The sequence below is a fragment of the Emydura macquarii genome, unplaced genomic scaffold, assembly GCF_026122565.2.
Source record: "Emydura macquarii macquarii isolate MOO-44397 ecotype Brisbane River unplaced genomic scaffold, CSIRO-AGI_Emac_v2 contig_791, whole genome shotgun sequence".
NCBI classification, from domain to species: Eukaryota; Metazoa; Chordata; order Testudines; family Chelidae; genus Emydura; species Emydura macquarii.
In genome coordinates, this window is record NW_027130928.1 from 84,719 (window position 1) to 104,072 (window position 19,354).

General features: G+C 46.4%; 2 protein-coding genes across 2 annotated transcripts; both read right to left on the reverse strand.

Moving 5' to 3' along the window:
* Positions 1–794: 794 nt before the first annotated feature.
* Positions 795–1,733, reverse strand: LOC137149628 (olfactory receptor 52P1-like). Its single transcript, XM_067543156.1, has one exon. The coding sequence runs from the start codon at positions 1,731–1,733 to the stop codon at positions 795–797; it is 939 nt and encodes a 312-aa protein (XP_067399257.1).
* A 16,275-nt stretch (positions 1,734–18,008) lies between these two features.
* LOC137149629 (olfactory receptor 52P1-like) lies at positions 18,009–18,947 on the reverse strand. The gene has a single exon (XM_067543157.1). The coding sequence runs from the start codon at positions 18,945–18,947 to the stop codon at positions 18,009–18,011; it is 939 nt and encodes a 312-aa protein (XP_067399258.1).
* Between the last annotated feature and the right edge of the window lie 407 nt (positions 18,948–19,354).

Here is a 19,354-nt window from a genome sequence, read left to right on the forward strand (position 1 = left end):
CTGCCAATGTTCCTACTAATGCAGCCCAATAGTCTGCAGATTCATATCCAGCTTCTTGTTCACTGTAACCCCAAGGTCATTTTCTGCAGAACTGATGCCTAGCCAGTCAGCCCTCAGTCTGTAGCACTGCATGGGATTCTTCACTCCTTCATCCTGTCATCTGTGATTTTTCTATTACATAGACTTTTTTTTAATTTTGTCTCCAGTCTGTGTACAATGTGTGTCCCAAAATGAACTGATAATTGAGGGTAGATTTCATGACTTTGTTGGGGAGAAGCAAATGGGAAAACTCCAAGCATCTGCAAGGTAAGAATTCAGAGAGACTGATTTGGGGAGACTCAGGACTGGAAGGGATTGTTGGATCTTGGTGGATAGCACAGTTAGGGACCTTGTGATGGCAGAGAGTGGCAAAATAGTCAAAGATGGAGTAGAGTTGGGAATGGTGAGAATCAACAACCATATTGATGGAAAATAGGGCCGAGAGCATATAAGAAATCATCAGCGCTGGTGTCTGGAAGTCACAGAAAGGCTCAGTGACAGGTTGTGTGGGACTGGGGGATGACAGGTGATTCTGAAAGAAATCAGTTGATTGTTGAAGAGATGGAAGTTAGCAACGGAGAGGGCAGTGCTTGGTGATGGAGAGATAAGACATTAGATGTGGGGAACTTCTGAAACTGGAAACTTCCTCAAGGCTGAGTTCAACAAAATTGGGAAACAGCACCCTTGATTAACAAGGAGAAATCCTTTCCCCTCCACCCCCGTCACACATGTTTAAAGTCAGTGGCCCCAGGCGATCACCTTCTGCAGGTGTATTTTCCCACTTTGTCACGAAGCTCTTTAGTTTTGACCCCATAAATGATAGGGTTGAGCATGGGGGGCACAAAGAGATAGAGGTTGGCCAAGAGGATGTGAACGTGGGCTGCGATGACCTGACTGAACCTGTGTGTCAGGTTGGAGAACAGGTAGGGAGTATAAGACATCAGCATCACACAGATGTGGGCTGTGCAGGTGTTGAAGGCTTTCCGGTGGGCTTTCTTTGAGGAGATTCTGAGGATGGCCCTGATGATCAGCCCATAGGTTAGGCCAATGAGTGTCAGGTCTAACCCGATGGTCATTAATATTACCACCAGTCCGTACGTCTGATTTACTCTGGTGTCCCCACACGAGATCTTCACCACAGCCATGTGCTCGCAGTATGTGTGGAGGATAACATGGTTGGCACAGAATGGCAGCCTCCGCAGTAGCAGGGGCACTGGCAAAACCAAGAGAACAGCTCGTAACAAACCCACTAGCCCTAGCTTAGCGATTCGTGCATTGGTGAGGATGGTAGCGTATCTCAGAGGGTCACATATGGCAATGTAGCGATCAAAGCCCATTGTCACGAGGACGGCTGACTGCGTAGCAGCAACTGTGTGAAGGAAGAACATCTGGGTGAGGCAGCCATCCAAAGTGATATCTTTCAAACCGAACCAAAATATGAACAGTGCCTTCGGCATGATGCAGGTAGATATACCAATGTCTGTGAGCGCCAGCATGCAGAGCAGCAGGTACATGGGCTTGTGCAGGGTCTGTTCTTTGCTGACAACAAACAGAACCGTGAAATTTCCCAACAGGCTGATGATGTAGAACATAAAAAAAGGAATGGAAATCCAGATGTGGGCAGCTTCCAGCCCTGGGATGCCATATAGGATGAACGTTGACGGGCTGGAAAAGGTCAGGTTGAAAGCTGACATGAGGTGGTCGAGTCGCCGATCAGGCTCAGAAATACTCAGATGCCTGTGAAGGGAGAGAAGCCCAGCGAGGGGCTGCACACATGATATCAAATAACATGGTAAATATTTTATAGTTCCAACAATCTAGAAAGGTGGTGAGCAGTGAGTTGACTACATTATTCCCCTGAAGTCGGCACTGGTGAGGCAATATTTGAAATATTTTGTCCAGTTTTGAGCCCCCCATTATAGGAAGGAAGTGGAGAAATTAGAGAGAGTCCAGTGGAGAACAACAAAAATTATAAGGGAGCTGGGACACGTGACTTATGAGGAGAAGCTGAGGGAGCTAAGCTTGTTTAGTCTGCAGAAGTGAAAGACGAGGGGGATTTGATAGCAGCCTTCAACTACCTGAAGGGTGTTCGAGGGAGGATGTATCTAGGCTGTTCTCAATGGTGGCAGATGACAGAACTAGGAGCAATGGTCTCAAGTTGCAGCGGTGGAGGTCTAGGTTGGAGATAAGGAAAATCTTTTTCACTAGGAGCTTTGCGAAGCACTGGAATGGGCCATAGTCCAGTCCAGAGATGTTCTCACAGGGAGCTAACATTTGATGTCAATCAGTGCAACGTATACACCTAATGGAGGGAATAACTTGAACTCCTCAAACACCGTACAAGGTTGCAAATTAACTCTAGGAACTCGGGGCAGGGACCTTATGTAATGGGTTACAGGTCTATGAAACCCTGCTCAAAGTGCAAGTATTGACAAAAACTAAGCAAAACACTGGGACACAGGAGGGGTGGGATGGGGAAATATACCTAAAGTAAAATGCCATGAGATCTATCAGTGAACCCTTCAACCTTGTCGGCAGTTCTATGAGCAGTACTGAGCACTCTTCTCAAACAGGATATTGCAGAACTAGAGGGGTTCAGGGAAGGGCAACGAGAAAGATCAAGGACCTGGGGAAACTCTCCTAGGCAGAGAGGTTGAAAAGCCTGGGATTGTTACCTTAGAAAGAAGAGAAATAAGAGGGGTTTTAAGAAGAGTCTATTAAATACTGACTGGTAGAGAGGATATAAAAAATGTGTTCTCCCTGTCTCATAACAAAAGGTCAAGAGGACATTCAATTAAATTGAAACATGGCAAAGCTAAAACTGATTACAAAATGAATGCTTTCTTCACTCGGTGCATAATTAGACAGAGAAACTTATTGTGACAAGATATAAGTTGAGGCCAGGCATAAAGAAGAATCAGAAGGGTTTTTTGGACATTTACATGCATAGTAAGAATCTTCCTTTACAATAGTTACAGCTAAATAAATATCTTGGAAAGTCTGTACGCCTGCGTATTTCAAGGCAAAAGCCAATCTCTGGCACCTGGGCATTAAGGTGACACCCTCATTATGGTCGGTTTATCCTCCCAACGCATTCTTCAGCAGCCTCTGGGTTGTGGCTGTCAGAGAGAGGACATTTGATTAGATGAATCACAGATGTGATCTACAATGCAATTCCTCTTTTGCAAATGAGATACGTTTGCCCCATGGAAATACACATTATCATACCAGGCTGGGATTTTGTGCTGTGTTACTTTCCTTATTTCTTTTGGTTAAACACTTTCTCGAACGCATCCAGCTTTTTCCGAGTAATAACAAGTACAATGGTTTCGTTATACTGCCTTGTTAACTGACAAGGGTAAGCAGAAACACTTGTCGGCAACCCAGCTGCTTACCCTACTTATGTTCGACTACTGGTAATGTTTGTATTTGTTAGAAAAAATTGGGGGATCGTAAAGAATGAATAGGATGGGTCACTGATTCACAGTGATCTGGACTTGTGGGTAAACTGGGTTGAAGCAAACAATATGTGTTCTAATATAGCTATGTAGAGAACAAAAAAAGGTAGGTGATACTTACAGAATCGGGGACTTCTATTGCTGGAAGCAGAGACTCAGCATGAATTGGGTGATGTGAAGGGGGAATTAGCTGAACATGAGCTCCCTGTGTGACCCTGTGGCCAAAAGAGTTAACGCGATCTTAGCATGATAAACAGGGGAATCTCAAGTAGAAGGAAAGAAGTTATTTTACCTCTTTCTTTGGCACTGGTGCAACTGCTGCTGGAATAATGTGCCCAGTTGTGGAGCCCACAATTAAGGTTGGATGTTGATACACTGAGGAGGATTCCGAGAAGACCCACAAGAATGTTTAAAGATTAGAATTCCTGCCTTACAGGGACAGTCTCAAAGAGCTCAATCTATTTAGTGTAAGAGAGATGTTAGGAGGTGACGATAACAATCTACAAATACCCACACAGGGAACAAATATTGAATAATGGGATTTTTAGGCTAGCATAGAAAGGTCTAACACCATCCCATGCCTGGAAGTTGAAGTTAGACAAATGCTGACTATAAATAAGGTGTTCACTTTTTAAACAGAGAGAGTAATTAACCATTGCAGCAATTTACCAAGGGTCATGGCAGTTTCTCTATCACTGAGAATTTCTAAAGCAAGTTTGAATGTTTCTGTATGAGCTCTGCTCTAGGAATTTCTTGGGGGAAGGTCTCTGGCCTGTGCGATACAGGAGATCAGACTAGATTTTTAGAGTGGTCCCTTCTGGCCTGGGGCTCTGTGAACACGTCTCTGCAGCACATACAGGAGTCAGCTGGAGGCATTTTTCCTCCAAGCTGGTGCCTGAGCCTCACTGAAAGCATTTTTTTTAACTCATGACAGTGCTGAATTTATCTCCATAGAGAAAAAGTCTAATGTGACTTTGAAGCTTTAAAAACGACACTCTAGGTGTGTTCTTCACAGGTATGAGGCTTCTCGTGAGAGATGGTATGGATGAAAGTTTCAGACTAGAAAAATGCTCATGTGACCCTCTAAATTCTCCTCCCTGAGGAATGTATGTACAACTGTCCCCATTAATGGCAAACAGAGCTGGCTAACACATGATCCCAAAGAGTGCCGGATGTACTGTCTGTGTCCCAGTGGCTCACTGTGTCAGCCAGTGGTCAAGGGCTCCTGCACATGGCAGCTGTATTTATGTAGGCACTGACATGACCCAGAACTGCCAGCTCTCCTTATATACTGTGCACTCTACTCAGCTTGCTTGTTTTTCTTTTGCAGAGGAAGAGTTGAGGGGAGCTTGGGGTGGCTCAGAGGCTGTGGGAGCCACGGGTAACTGGGAAACCTGGAGAAGATACTAGCGCCCAGCGTAGTGTTGGAATCGGGGCAGTCTGGGAGGGGGAAGGAGATTATAGGCGGGGTCAGATCTGATGGGAGACGGAACATGCTGTGGAGCAAAGGTCAATGGTTCTTTCCACTGGGGAAATGCCTGAAGTTGTGTAATTAACATTCAACAACCATTAAAATAAATAAATAAATAAAAATAAAAGAGTAAAGGTTGTGACATCCAGGCTGCAATTCTCTGCCTCTCCAGGGGAAAGAGGCCCTGAGACCTGCCCAGACACACTCGGGGACAGGAAAGCTCCCCACACTGGCCTGGGACCAAAAATCAAAAGAAAAATTGAATTTCAGCAGTGCTGTCCGCCTGTCTGTGCTCCCCACTACCTTCCCCTATAAGTCTCAGCGCTGCCATATAGTGATCCCACTCACCCAGGACCTACACAAGGTGCCGGACACACCACACAGTGACGTCACATACAAATATCTACACAGCCTGGGTTAAACTCTGTGTCTGGCTGCGCTGGGGAATGAGCCACTGAAGGCAGAATGTGAGAGCAGAATCTAGCCAGTCTGTAAAGCCCTGTGTGAGCCATTCCTGTTCTGAAATCTCAGGTATCAAATGTACCCATTGAAGAGGTTCTGGCTACATGTCTTAACCTGGCAGTAAAGTTGCTGAATTGGAAAATGTGAGCGAACAAGAGAAAAAAGAACAAACAGACCAAAAAAAAGGGAGATACTGAGACAAACAAAAGGACACAGTAACAGACAAGGAAATGGTTTTAAAAACAAATATTTGTCTAAACTATTTACAATAAATCCTTAATCTCTATCCTGGAGAATTCCTGCCCTGATTGTTCTTGACTTGAACTCTTCCTGAGCCCTTAGCACTAACTTTATTGAAGAAACAGGCAACTCACCGAAATCCAGTGCAGCAGAGAGGAAATCTTCTTACTGTGACCTGAGAATCAGTGTATAAGTCTCTCGTCTGACACTTGCAATGCTGGACAGGGACATTTATGATTCCCCATGCAGTCCCTGCAGACTCTGACGTTGGCCAGGACTCGGGGACAATTCCCTGGACTCCTTGAGCAGCGGGAAGTGCAGAAAACAGACCCTTGAGAATTTCAACCTAAGAGCCTCTCCTGGGAGAGAAGAAATGATTTACCAATAACACAGGCTCAGATTGTCAGGCCAAACCGAGTCTTGCAGACTAGCTAGAGTTGTCCTGCACTGCTAAAACTCCAGAAGAAAAAGAGCCAAGGGTTAGACGTGCTCATTTCTCTCTCAGCATTTCTGTGCTGCTGCTCATTGTCATAGAATCTGAGCATCTGCTGCTACTCCCGGCTGATGAGCCCTGTGCTGAATCCCTGGGACCGGGACGTCCTTGTTTCAGACGTAGGATTTCCACACTGAGTAACAGTCCCTCCCATCCGATGGCCTCTCTCTGACAGAGGGCAGCACAGACTGCCCCAGCTTAGCATAAACACCTCAGCGTGCAATATCCTGCCATGTGGAAGTGCAGCTTCCTGAGCCCCCTTCAGTGATCACCACATGCCCTGAAGCCTGTGGACTGACGGCCTTTGTCTCTTTGTCCCAGGTACAGTAACTGCACGGACTGTCATTGGGTTGGGGAGCATGGAGGGAGATGTTCAGAGGCGAGTGAGGTTCCCATTATCCATCCACATTAAATGGGACCTTCCTGCCCACTGCCCTTGGGCCTTTGACAAGCTCCTGCCAGAGGTCTAGTGGATCTTGTGCTTGTCTGGAACTCAGGAAACTTTGTCAGTTCATGGCTCATTCATAGAGCTTCTGTGTGACCTTGGACGTGTCATCTCCTAATCTACTCTGGGCCTCCGTTTCCCCTCTGTAAAATAGGGAGAGCACTTCCCTGCTTCAGGGGGTTGTGAGGATAAAAAACCTTTAAGTGTGGGTCGCCCATATGGGGACCAGCAGTGAGGAGGGCCATATGAGGAACCAGAGGTACAGCCGTGCTTGTTTATCTCAAGCAGCATTCCTGCCTATTTTGGAATTACACCCCACTGTGATCTGGATACTGCACACCCTGCCCTGCACACTGTGCGTTCCTCCCCCAGTCACTGCAGGAACAGTTCTGCACCCCCATTCTCCCCCTCCAAAACTCCTGCTAAATCCCCAATCCAGTCCTGTAGGAACTTTATTTACTCTACAGCTTTGAAAGTCTCCTTCTATCGTTTTCATTGGCTTCTCAGCATTCGTGCTCCCATTTTCAATTGTTCATAGAATACGGCTGTGGGGAAACATATGTCATCCAGCCCACTGAAAAAACGGTTCCTAACCTTTCGTAACTGTTGTTCCTCATGAGGCGTGGCTCACATCCATTCGAATGTAGATGTGAGCCACAAGCAGCGCAGGTGGAAGGTTTTTCCCTTACTCATATCCAATGGGTAAACTCTAGTGCTCACCAAAGTCGCGCACTCATGACACTGGTACATGGGACCCTGCTGACTGTCCGCCTGCTCAGATCCTTCTTACCACCTAATTTCAACAGAGGGGCAGCCGGGGGGTGGCTGTCTTGTAATGGACATGAGCAACACAACTCGAAGAACAACTGTTAAGAAAGTAGAGAAGATAGCACGTCTCCCTGGGGCTAAAATGGGGGCCCCATCAGCCTTAACAGTACTAGAGTGAGATCCCAGGCTAGGATCCGCTGGCATATTTGAGGGTACAGCCTGTCCAGGCCCTTGAGAAAATGGCTGGCAATTGAGTTGGTGAAGACAGATCAGTAGCTGATCCACAAATGGAATGCTGAATCACAGCCAGGTGGATGCCACTATCCCCCTGCTATTTCAGTGTAGTAAGCAGTCCAGGATGAATGGCGTGGATGACTGCAGGGATAAAACACCTTTATGCATAGGCTCGATCGAGAACCTATTCCACATTTCCAGGTTCGTCACTCTACTGGATGGTTTTCTACTCCGTAGAAGGACCTCTCTTGTGGGTCCAGACCATGTCAACTCTAAGGGGTTCATCCATGGAGCTTCCAGAACTAAAGATCCAGAAGGGTGGAGAGCCAATGTTAATGAGGCCAGACTGGGGTTTAATCACGATCATGGAAGTTCCTTCCCTCCTGACCTTTAGCAGAATTCTGTGTATGAGTGGAGTAGGCGGAAACACATAGAAAAGAAATATGGAGAAGAAATATTCCTGCAACCAAGCCCGGGTTAAAGGTTCAGGAAGGAGCAGAACTGAAGACACTTACTAATGTGGCTTGTTTTAAACAAGCCTGGATGGGAAACACCCCATCATTGGAAGATGTTCTTCACGGTGTCCTGGTGAATGTACCTTTCACAATTGGAGAAGTATCTTCTGAAATGATCTGCTGGCTGTGTCTGTGTGCCCGGAAGACAAGAAGTCTCAAGATGGATTGAGGAGGTCACACAGAATTCTCACGGGCTTCCTGCCACTAGGGAGAGGAGCGTGATCCACCCTGTCTATTTATTTAGAACATCGCTGTCATATTGTCTGTAAGAACCAAAACGCCTTTGCCCTGCAGGTGGTTCTGGAATGTGCTGCGGACAAGCCACTCCTCTCTGAGCTCTCTGACATTGATATGCAGGAAGATCTTCACCTGCCACCAATGACATTGGGTCCGGAAGTTCCCCACATGATCCCTCCAGCCCAGCGCCAAGGCATCAGTAACTAGAGAAAGTGAAGTGTGTCGTCTCGAGAATGGGACCCCTGGACAACTGACCTTGGGCACTTCCACCAAAAGATGGTATTGGTTACTGAGGGAGGAAGTGTGATCACCATGTCTAAGTGGTCCCTGTCTTCTCCGTACACTGACACTAACCAGGACTGCAACGGGCTGAGCCTCAATCTTGCATATTGCATGATGTGGGTGCATGTGGCCATATGCCAAAGATGCGTAGAATATAGAAAGAATAGTTAATGGGTTTTGTGCTTTAAGATAGAATAGTAAAGTATATAGCTTGGGAAAAGGGCTGGAAGGACCTGATAAGGGCTGTCCGGGCGCTAGCACAGCACAAATAGAGGGCAAACATAAAAACAAAAGCTGACCAGAGCTGACCACACCCAGCTAAATAACACTTGAAAGTGCCTACAAGTCAGGATGCCTCAGCAGAAATGCTCACTGATCATGATACTGACCCAAAAGTGACACTGTTCACTGATTGGTTAAGCTGACCGTAAAAGTGACACTGTTCACTAATTGGTTACATACTGATAGCAAAAGTGACACTGTTCACTGGTTGGTTACATACTGATCAAGCTGATTAGTTTGGTGATCAGCCTGAGGGTATTTAAACCCCCAGAAATCAGTGGCACTTCAGACTGTAGCCCGCTGGGATCCTCGGTAGCTAGACTGAGCCCTTCTATGAATCAGCAGCATCCAAGGGATGGCTAACACTTATCAGAGTCGACTAGGCCTAAGGGGCTTAGGGAAAGAAGCGCTTTTGGAAACGTATGAAAGTGACACTTGCTTTAAGATAACAAAAGAACATCTGTCTGTTTATCTTTCTGTGAAAAGTAACTAGGGTTTTACAAACAACCATCTGTTTGTAAATAACTGAGAGTTTACAAGCGAATATCTGTCTGTAAACATAAAATGACCAATAATAGAATTGTGTATTATGAGAAATGATTGCATGCATAGAAAAATATTAGGCCTTTGTATCTTTCTTTGGTTTCATGTTTGTATTGTTTACATTTATGCTCTTCACTTCATTTAATGACTAAATAAATGAGCCATTTTTCTTGAGTTAAAGCCCTATTTGTATTCTTGTTCGGTCATCCCCGCCCCTCGGCTGAGGCAACTCTTCTGCTTCCAGAGACCCACACTCCTAAAGCTAAGGCCTTTCAGGCCGCTCTGAGTCCACGAGGCATTTCACACAATGTGTTTTGTAGTGGTAGGATGGTTTCTGTGATCTTCTATGTTGGTGACCCTGGCCTGGTACTAGATCTTTGGAAGGAAAGCCCTTGCCTGGACTGAATTGAGGACTGCCCCTCTGAAACCTATTTGAACAAGTGAGAGAGTTAACTTCTGCACAAATATGAGCAGGCCTAACTTTTCAAAGCTTCTCTGTATCTAGCTCACTTTGGACTCCATCTATACCCTGATGTGGCCCTCGATCAGCCAATTGTCGAGGTGAGGGTAAACCCGGACCCTTTCTTTCCTCAGTAATGACACAACGACTGCCATTCACTTGGCAAATATGTCAGGGACTGCTGATAGGCCAAAGGAGAGGGCAGTAAACTAGTAGTGACCCTGGTTCACTATGAATTGGAGGACTCTTATGTGACTCTGAAGGACTGAGATGTGAAAGTACGCATCCTTCAAGTCGAGAGCAGCATACAGTCACCTGGATGCAGAGAAAGGATAACAGAGGCCAAGGAGACCATGCAAAACTTCAGTTTCTTTATGAATCAGTTGAGGTTTCACAGGTCCAGGATAGGTCTGAGACAACCCTTGGCTTTCGGGATTAGAAAATAACGGGAGTACAAAGCCTTGCTCTTTAGCTCCGGAGGAACCTCCTCTTCTGCTCCCAATTTTAGGGGCATTTGCAACTCCTGGATTAGTAGGTGGTCATGAGAAGGTTCCCTGAAGAGGGATGGAGAAGAAGGGTGGGAATGAGGGAAACAACTGAATTGTAGGGAATATCCCAGTTCTATCGTGATTAACACCCTACCATCTGAAGGAATATGGGTCAACCCCGATAGAAGTTGGATAACTGGTCCAAGAAACACAGAGGGATTAGATCTAGATAGTGTTCTGGTGTGCCATCCTCAGTCATACCCACAAAAGGTCTGATTTCACCCGCATGATTGTCTCATGGACCCAGGCCCAGGAGTTGACGAAGGACGAGGCCTTCTCCTAGGGCTTGTCTTCACTTACCTCTGAGATTCGGCAGAAGTCAACTGGAGTTACTCAAACTACGCAAAAACTTGCGTAACTCCCGTCGACTTCTGTGCTTTTGTTCTGCGCACTGTCTTCACTGCACTGTGCCAACGGGAACTGCCTTCCCATCGATGCAGCACTACACCACTTGAGAAGGTGGTCTTAATATGTAAATTTCTGGATAGACTGAGCGGGTCTTCACTGACCGCTCAGTCGATCCAGACAAGTCGATCTGACGGCAGCGAATTTGCCGCCGTCAGTGAAGACATAGCCTTATAGATCCTGCCACAACTCCTAGTAGAGTTTTGCCTCATTTGAGACTGGTAGAAGTGAGGTAAGGTTCATGGTCTTTTATCGCTATTGACTTTTATCCTATTGAATTGTTTTGCAAAACAAATCTAAAAGTGTGTAAGGCAACTTAACTTCAAATAGAATAACCTTCCTTTCCTTTTGTAAAATAGCTGGGTAGTGTTACGGAGCACTGTTAAACACATCATTTTCCATCCAAGAGGTGGCTCCATTTACATGGCAGGTGACTTCTGTATACTTTTTGTAAATCAAATCTAAAAGATGGTGGAGAACATTATGATCCTTTGAGATCAAAGGCAGGAGTTAAATCGTGTTATTCATTATCACTTTGGATTCCTCCCACGCTGAGTGGTGCTGACATTAGTTAGTGTGGAAAATCTATCCTTGACGCCAAGAGTTTCCGAGGATCTCAAGGCGCTTCTCAAACATGAACTAATCAATCTGCACCACATCCCAGAGAAGCTGAGTCAGAACTGTGGAAGTGTTTTACCTAAGTTCCCCCAGTGAATCCGTGGCAGAGCCACAAATAAAAAACAGAACTCCTGACTCCCAGGTATTAAACAATAATCATGGTTCGTCCCTCTCGAAGTGTACTTCCTGTCTCGTCATCTGCAGTATCTTTTGTCCTGTGTTATTTGGCTGTATAGAGATACGGCCAGATTTTCAGATGAACTGGGCATCTCCCATTGGGACTGGCAGGTGTTCATCACCTCAGAAAATTACTGATGGCTGTTTTCTTTTTCCATCTTTGTAAACGATCTGCACAGAAGGGGGTTTACCGAACACTCAAACACAGAAAGCATTAAACATGAAAACATAGGAATTTTCCATCCTGTATCAGAGCATTCACCCATTTCAGCCAGTATCCTGCCTCTCCCAGTGCTCAGCGATGAATACTGCAGAGGAGGACCACAAGCTGTTGTCATCTACCAAATTGTACAATACTACGCAATGGAGAGGGAGCGGGATTCCTTCCGGATCACAGCTTCATGCAACTCAAAGGTGTTTGCCACAAATCATTTAAGTTAGCCTACCACTCACCCCACTCACTGCGTAGCTCTATCAGGATATTCAAGGCTGTAATTGCACACCAATGACAGACCGCTCTCTCTGACATGCCACGTCTGCTCTGCCTCTCCTGTAAACATCCATGCTGCTGGTAGGGCATGCCAGGAATAGCAGTTCTACTCAGGGGCTGCACGGTCCCAGCCGCAGGTCCCTACTAGAGACAAACAACAAACAGAGCCAGCATTGCTTTCCCTCCCAACAAGGGATCCACAGCTACTCCTCACAGTCCCCTGTCCTCGTCTCCTGCTCTAGATGGCAGATAATTTACATGGGAGAGTAACCCCAGCAATGCACTGAACATGGGAAAAACTTAGGTTGGAAGTACACCTTTAATGGCTGTCAGGGAATGCACATGGTGAGAGTCCAGCTAATTCTGTCCTTCATTGTTTTATTCTGCCCTGGCAGATGGAACAATTGATAAAGAGAGACTTTTTGCAGAGACTCACAAGGGTGACAAGAGTTCTGAGCTCGGATATTGTTGCTGCACCCCTGTTTCAAAGTGTAGAATGGCTTTTCCATAAATTCCACTATTATTTCTCTGTGACAATACCTAAGTTGGATGCAGAATAGCAGCAATTCTTCTTCATATCCTCACTTAAGTCACAATTATGGCCTGTCCCCACTTTGATCTCTTTTAGTTATTAACACAGGCATATTGTATCTTTCTCTTCCTGCTTACACTTTAATTCCAATCTGTAATGATCTTTCCATGGGTTTCAGAGTTCTTTTAAAGTTGTATTGATCTCTCTAAACATTAAACGGCCCATGCTCTGATTTGACCGTTTACTCCTCCTTCCTCCAATAGCATTATTCATCTGCTCCTTTGGACTCATCCTGGGTATTGTTGTCTTAGCGACTCCCTTTCTTGGCTTTTCTCCTCTATGTTTAATTTCTTTCTGCTCTGTATTTTGCCTCATGGCATCCATGTGATTCCGTCTGGAATTCAGGGCGACCCTGCCCTAGATTTAGTACTGTGAGGGTTTTAACCCCTTCACTCTTCTCCCATATGCCGTATTGCAGGCCTTGATGAATGAAGACAAGCCTAGCCAGGAAACCACTTCTATCTCTTATCCGAGGTCCCCTAAGGTAGGCTGTGACTACATTCAGTGCCTTTCTCTTTGAAGTTTTATTGCTAAACCTTGAAAGATCTGCACTTTGTGACTTCCTAAACTCACTGCCGTGTTCTCTGGCTCTTCTCAAAATCTGCTTACTTTGCTCAAAGTAGTGTAGTGTTAGTATCATGTCTCTTTGTATTGGGTGGGGGAATATAACACGCTGAGCTCTACCAATAAGTGTTTTTGAGGCATCTCACATCTTTAGGAAGGTACAGAAGGCATGCTTTAGAAATGGAATGGGTTCATCTTTGTCTCCATGTTAAAGGAGAGCCCTAAGCCACATGTTAATTCTTCTTTCTTGGCTCTCTCTCTTTCTTCTACCTCCTCTGGAAGGTCATTTTTTTCTTTCAAGCAGTTTAATTTTACTCTGTAATAATGTTCCGAATTCCATGCACTGCCTCATGCCTTTTTCTCAGAATATAGGAGGCAAAACAACTTGAAACCCTTCTCAAAGATTCGTTATTTGCCTGTGTTATCACAGTTTTGCCTAATAATGTTACACTTCACTTCTTACAGATCTCAAGGAGTAGAAGTGCCTTTGATAGGCTGTGGTCTTAGAAACGTAGGTGGCTGGTCTCTCTCTTTACGGGTTTAGGGAAATCCTACACTTGAACACACTTATTATGGACTTCCTGTCCACAGTGTCACTAGAATCTGTCTCCATTTTTCTGACTCTGACATGCACTAATTGCACTTTTTTTCTCATGCGGGCGGGGTATGGAAATTGTGAATTTTTTGTCAAGATTAAGATCTTTGTCTGCAGGACTGGATTAACCTATTGTGTGCCCGGTGCCAAACTTATTTATGGGCTCCCATGGGCAACGACTGTAAAAGACAGGAGATCACACAGAAGTTGTCTCTGACACAGCACACAGCGGTACAAGATTTATTTACAAGTTCAAGTTGCCAATGGCGGTATCTTCCACTAAGGTACCAGCAATAGTATCCCTGCAGCAAATAGAATACACATAAATGTACATAAAATAAATAAATAGAGCAGTAGCCATGTGCAGTGGTTGTCTTTTATTTACAATGATGAAAATGTCTTCAGATTTTTTGGCATCTCTTTGCTACAGCAAATGTTTCAATTAAACTGGAGAAGTCTACGGAGTGTGGCAGCTGTGACTGAATTGGTAACAGAGTAAGACTAAGTCTTTCTTGAATCACTGTAGCACCTGAAGCACTTTTTGTCCTTTTTAAATGTGAAAAAGACCATTCACCACTGCAGTGTGGGACTGGGAATGCCAGGTTAATGCTTTGGACGATGTTGCCACTTTAACTGAAAGTTAGATGTAGTAGTTAAAGATGTTTCAGATTCATGGCATTTGTGATGGGGTGAACTATGTTTGGAGGCCTTGCTTCACCCTGCCCCAAGATAGAGGAGAAGAGAAGTCCTCCAGGCAGCATAGAATGACGGCAGAGGAGCAGCCAATCAGGGACCAGAAGGGCCATGCTCGTAGAAAAGCAAGCAGTAGAGACAGAGCCTTCCTTCAGTTGCTGTCTGGAACTCGAAGAAGGAGGACCTGATGCCTGGCTGGCTAGAAGATCACCAACTCTGGAGACAGCTCACTTCAGACAGAACTGAGGGCAAGGAAGGCTGCCAAAGACCGGGTGCCTGACTGGGTAGAAGAGTGGCAGGACCATGGACATGTCAGTGCGAGCACGCTGAGCCCAGGGGACTGAACCCAGAATCTATCCAGACCAGGTGAGGGTACCGTGATGGGCCGTGCAGCTCTGATTGCAGACTAAGCCCAGGGAAGGCTCCTGAAAGGAGACAAACTAACTGAGAGAACCGAGATGGGCCCCTGTTGGGTTGTCAATGAAGGCAGTGCCCCCAAGAAGGAAGCCTTAGTGCTATGGCCCCATAGCAGGATCGTGAAAAGAGCTAGAGTCTGTGTAACCTGGAAGGGGGACAGCGCGTATGGCTCGACCAGAGGGTCAAGTTACCAATGAGCCGCCAAGAGAACCATCGGCCGGGCGGGCCTGTGAGAGGGGGGTGCCACCCATTTTAAGACCAAAGAAAGGCTAGGAGTCAGTAGGGGTACAGCTCCTCATCACTTGCAGTGCAGCGTTCAGCGTATTTGGCTGAATGATGGTGAGTAGATCAGCAGCTCCCTGTGAGCGATAAAAGCGATTAGAAAGCTGTGCATTTATTCTGTCGAGACGCCTGCAAAACATGTTCACGTAGGAAGAAATCTTTCTGAGTCGGCAAGTCTTTCACCTTGTGACGGCCCTCGCTCGGGGTCTGTTGGCAGGGAAGTGCCGCCTAGTAGCCAAGGCTTAGGCTGTGACGTGCAGGGGGGCTGATGGCAAGGGACACCAAATCCTCTCCCTGCTACTGTGGGAAACTTTCCTGGCTCACACACTACCCCTGGGGGAGCTGGCTAAAAAAGGGATCTGAGTCCTTGCTCCCAACTCCCCTTATCCAGAGGCCGTCCTGACCTCGAGGGCTCCCCTCCCACTCTCCTGTCTTCCAGGGTCCCTGTAACACTGAGGTTTGGCCCAGGATCCCTGGGGGGCTTGATCCACAAACTTGTCATGGTCACTTAGGACAGGGGTAGGGTGGCTCTCTCCTCACCGGCCATGTCCCTGATCCGCTGATCACTACATTAAATTCAAACCTGATACAACTTGTTAAACAGCAACTATAAGAAAAATAAGGAAAAAAAAGGGGAAGATTAAAGGAAACAAGGATCCCTGCCCTGTGGGGACTGGGACCCCCAACCAACAGTCTCTGGGATTTAAAAAACTTCACAGTCTGTCCCTTACATTTCCCCCGCCTGCTCCCATGCCCTGGCTGTGCTGCGTTGATGCCATGTGTAAGACGCCTGCTCTGGCAGTGGCCACACACACTCAGGCTCCAGCTGGGTCACTGTACGTGTGATAAAAAAGTTCAACCTTGTAGTTTCTTCCTTTGTCTTTGACTGCCTGAAAGTGCAGCGTCAGTTCGTCAAACTGAGCAAGAACCCTGCTCACACAGGGACTGATGGAAAGCCACTTTAATGTCAGAAAGCTGCAGTATCATGAGTGGCTTCTTCTCCCCGGAATCGGCCCCCATTGGGGTCACATCTCGCCCCACCGCCCACTCAAGACCAGCCAACAAGGCCTTCTTGTCTGGCAAGATCTCCCTGTGCTGGGCCCTGTGCCCAGGGCCCCACCTTGCTGCACTGCCCCCAGCTCCACTCAGGCGGCTGCTCTATCATTAGCTCTGCCCTACACATAGCTGCCAGATTTCTACTGTGTCCATGGCTCAAAGTCCCTTAAAAACTAGCAGCAAAGTAGCCGAAGCTAGGTATTGAAACAAAGCTTTTGTTATGAACACATTGGTCTCTACATCAAATAACAAAGGAAAGCTTTCAATAGACACGCAGCTTTTTGTATTTAATCCAAGCTGTGCTACAAGCCCCAGAAGGCGTTGCTCCACATTAGCAACAAAGCTATGAGCAGACAATCGAATTCAAAATCAGAACCTCAGTCCTGGCATTTGTACCCCCCCAGAAAGTTGGCAGATGTTTCAAACTAAAAATGGTGAATGACGACAGCCTGGCCACTCCAGAGCGACGCTTGTGGATTTTCCCAACTCTCCTGAATTCAGGACCTGCCCCTCCAGCCAGATTGCTTTAAACTCCCACTCCTTCCTGTGCAGTAATGTCCTTCAAATAATGTCCTCCACCAGCATGGGAGCAAATGGAGAAAACTCTAATATGTTTCCCATCTCTTCTAGACTTCCATTTGATGGGAACCAGGGGCAATGGATTTGCAGAGGCTCTTAGTATCTCCCTTCAAGGTGTAAGTAGGGTGCTGGAAGCCAGGGTGAGACCATGATACTTGTAGGCTGGTTACTGGTGCAAGGCTGTGAGCCATAGCAGCACAGTGTTAAGGCCCCCAAGGTTACAAGGCAGGTAGTGACAGACCCATTCACTGGTCTAGGGGATGCCCAAAATGTAACAGATTGTGCCACTCTACAGCATCTAAGCAGGGTGCTGTCTGGGGAACACTGAATCCTCTTGAAGACAGCGGGCACATGGAAAAATCTTCAGAGATGACAGACAACATGCATTAAGAAAAAGAATGTGACTAGTATAGATGTGGAAAGCCTGAGGTTGCATCTTTGTTTATTTTCTGTGTAACTTATCTATGTTTGCTTTTCCTCACTATTTCATCAGATCCTTTTCTGCCAAATTGCTGCTTAGCCAGCGGTCCCTAGTCTGACTTTGGCGGGGACAAACCAGAGGGGAAAACTCCAAGTGTCTGCTAGTTGAGAATTCAGAGAGTCAGATTTGGGGAGACTCAGGACTAAAATACATTGTTGGGTCCTTGTGGATGGCAGAGCTGGGGACATTGTGATGGCAGAGAGGGGCAAAAGAGTCAAAGATGGAGGAGAGTGAGGAACGATGAGAATCAACAACCATACTGATGGAAAATAGGTCCGAGAGCATATGGGAAACTATCAGCGCTGGTGGTCTGGAAGTCACAGAAAGGCTGAGTGACAGGGAATTTGGTGCTGTGGGAAGAAGGGTGATTCTGAAAGAGAGATGGTTAGGGAGATGGAACTTAGCAATGGAGAGAGCAGTGCTTGGTGATGGAGTGATGAGACATTAGGTGTGAGAACTTCTGAAACTGGGAAATTCCTCAAGGCTGAGTTCAACAAAATTGGGAAAGAGCACCCTTGATTAACAAGGAGAAATCATTTTCCCCTCCTGTCACTCAGGTTTAAAGATAGTGGCACCAGGTGATCACATTCTGCAGGTGTATTTTCCCACTTTGTCACGAAGCTCTTTAGTTTTGACACCATAAATGATAGGATTGGGCATGGGGGACACAAGGACATAGAGGTTGGCCAAGAGGATGTGAACGTGGGCAGCGATGCCCTGACCGAACCTGTGTGTCAGGTTGGAGAACAGGTAGGGAGTATAAGACATCAGCATCACACATATGTGGGCTGTGCAGGTGTTGAAGGCTTTCCGGTAGGCTTTCTTTGAGGAGATTCTGAGGATGGCCCTGATGATCAGCCCGTAGGTTAGGCCAATGAGTGTCAGGTCTAACCCGATGGTCATTAATACTACCACCAGTCCGTAGGTCCGATTTACTCTGGTGTCCCCACACAATAACTTCACCACAGCCATGTGCTCGCAGTAAGTATGGAGGATAACATGGTTGGCGCAGAATGGCAGCCTCTGCAGTAGCAGGGGCACTGGCAGAACCAAGAGAACAGCTCGTATCAAACCCACTAGCCCTAGCTTAGCGATTTGTGCATTGGTGAGGATGGTGTCGTATCTTAGAGGGTCACATATGGCGACGTAGCGATCAAAGCCCATTGTCACGAGGACGGCTGAGTGCATAGTAACAAAAATGTAAATGAAGAACATCTGGGTGAGGCAGCCATCCACAGTGATGTCTTTGAAACCGAACCAAAATATGCACAGTGCCTTCGGCACGACACAAGTAGACATGCCGATGTCTGTGAGCGCCAGCATGCAGAGCAGCAGGAACATGGGCTTGTGCAGGGTCTGCTCTTTGCTGACAACAAACAGAACCGTGAAATTTCCCAACAGGCTGATGATGTAGAATGTAGATAAAGGGATGGAAATCCAGATGTGGGCAGCTTCCATCCCCGGGATGCCATTTAGGATGAATGTTGGTGGGCTCGAGGAGGTCAGGTTGAAAGCTGACATGAGGTGGTCGAGTCGCCGATCAGGCTCAGAAATACTCAGATGCCTGTGAAGGGAGAGAAGCCCAGTGAGGGGCTGCACACATGATATGAAATAACATGGTAAATATTTTATAGTTCCAACAATCTAGAAAGGGGGTGAGCAGTGAATTGACTACATTATTCCCCTGAAGTCGGCACTGGTGAGGCAATATTTGAAGTATTGTGTCCAGTTTTGAGCCCCCCATTATAGGAAGGAAGTGGAGAAATTTGACAGAGTCCAGTGGAGAACAACAAAAATTATAAGGGAGCTGGGACACGTGACTTATAAGGAGCAGCTGAGGGAGCTAAGCTTGTTTAGTCTGCAGAAGAGAATGACGAGGGGGGATTTGATAGCAGCCTTCAACTACCTGAAGGGGGTTCGAGGAAGGA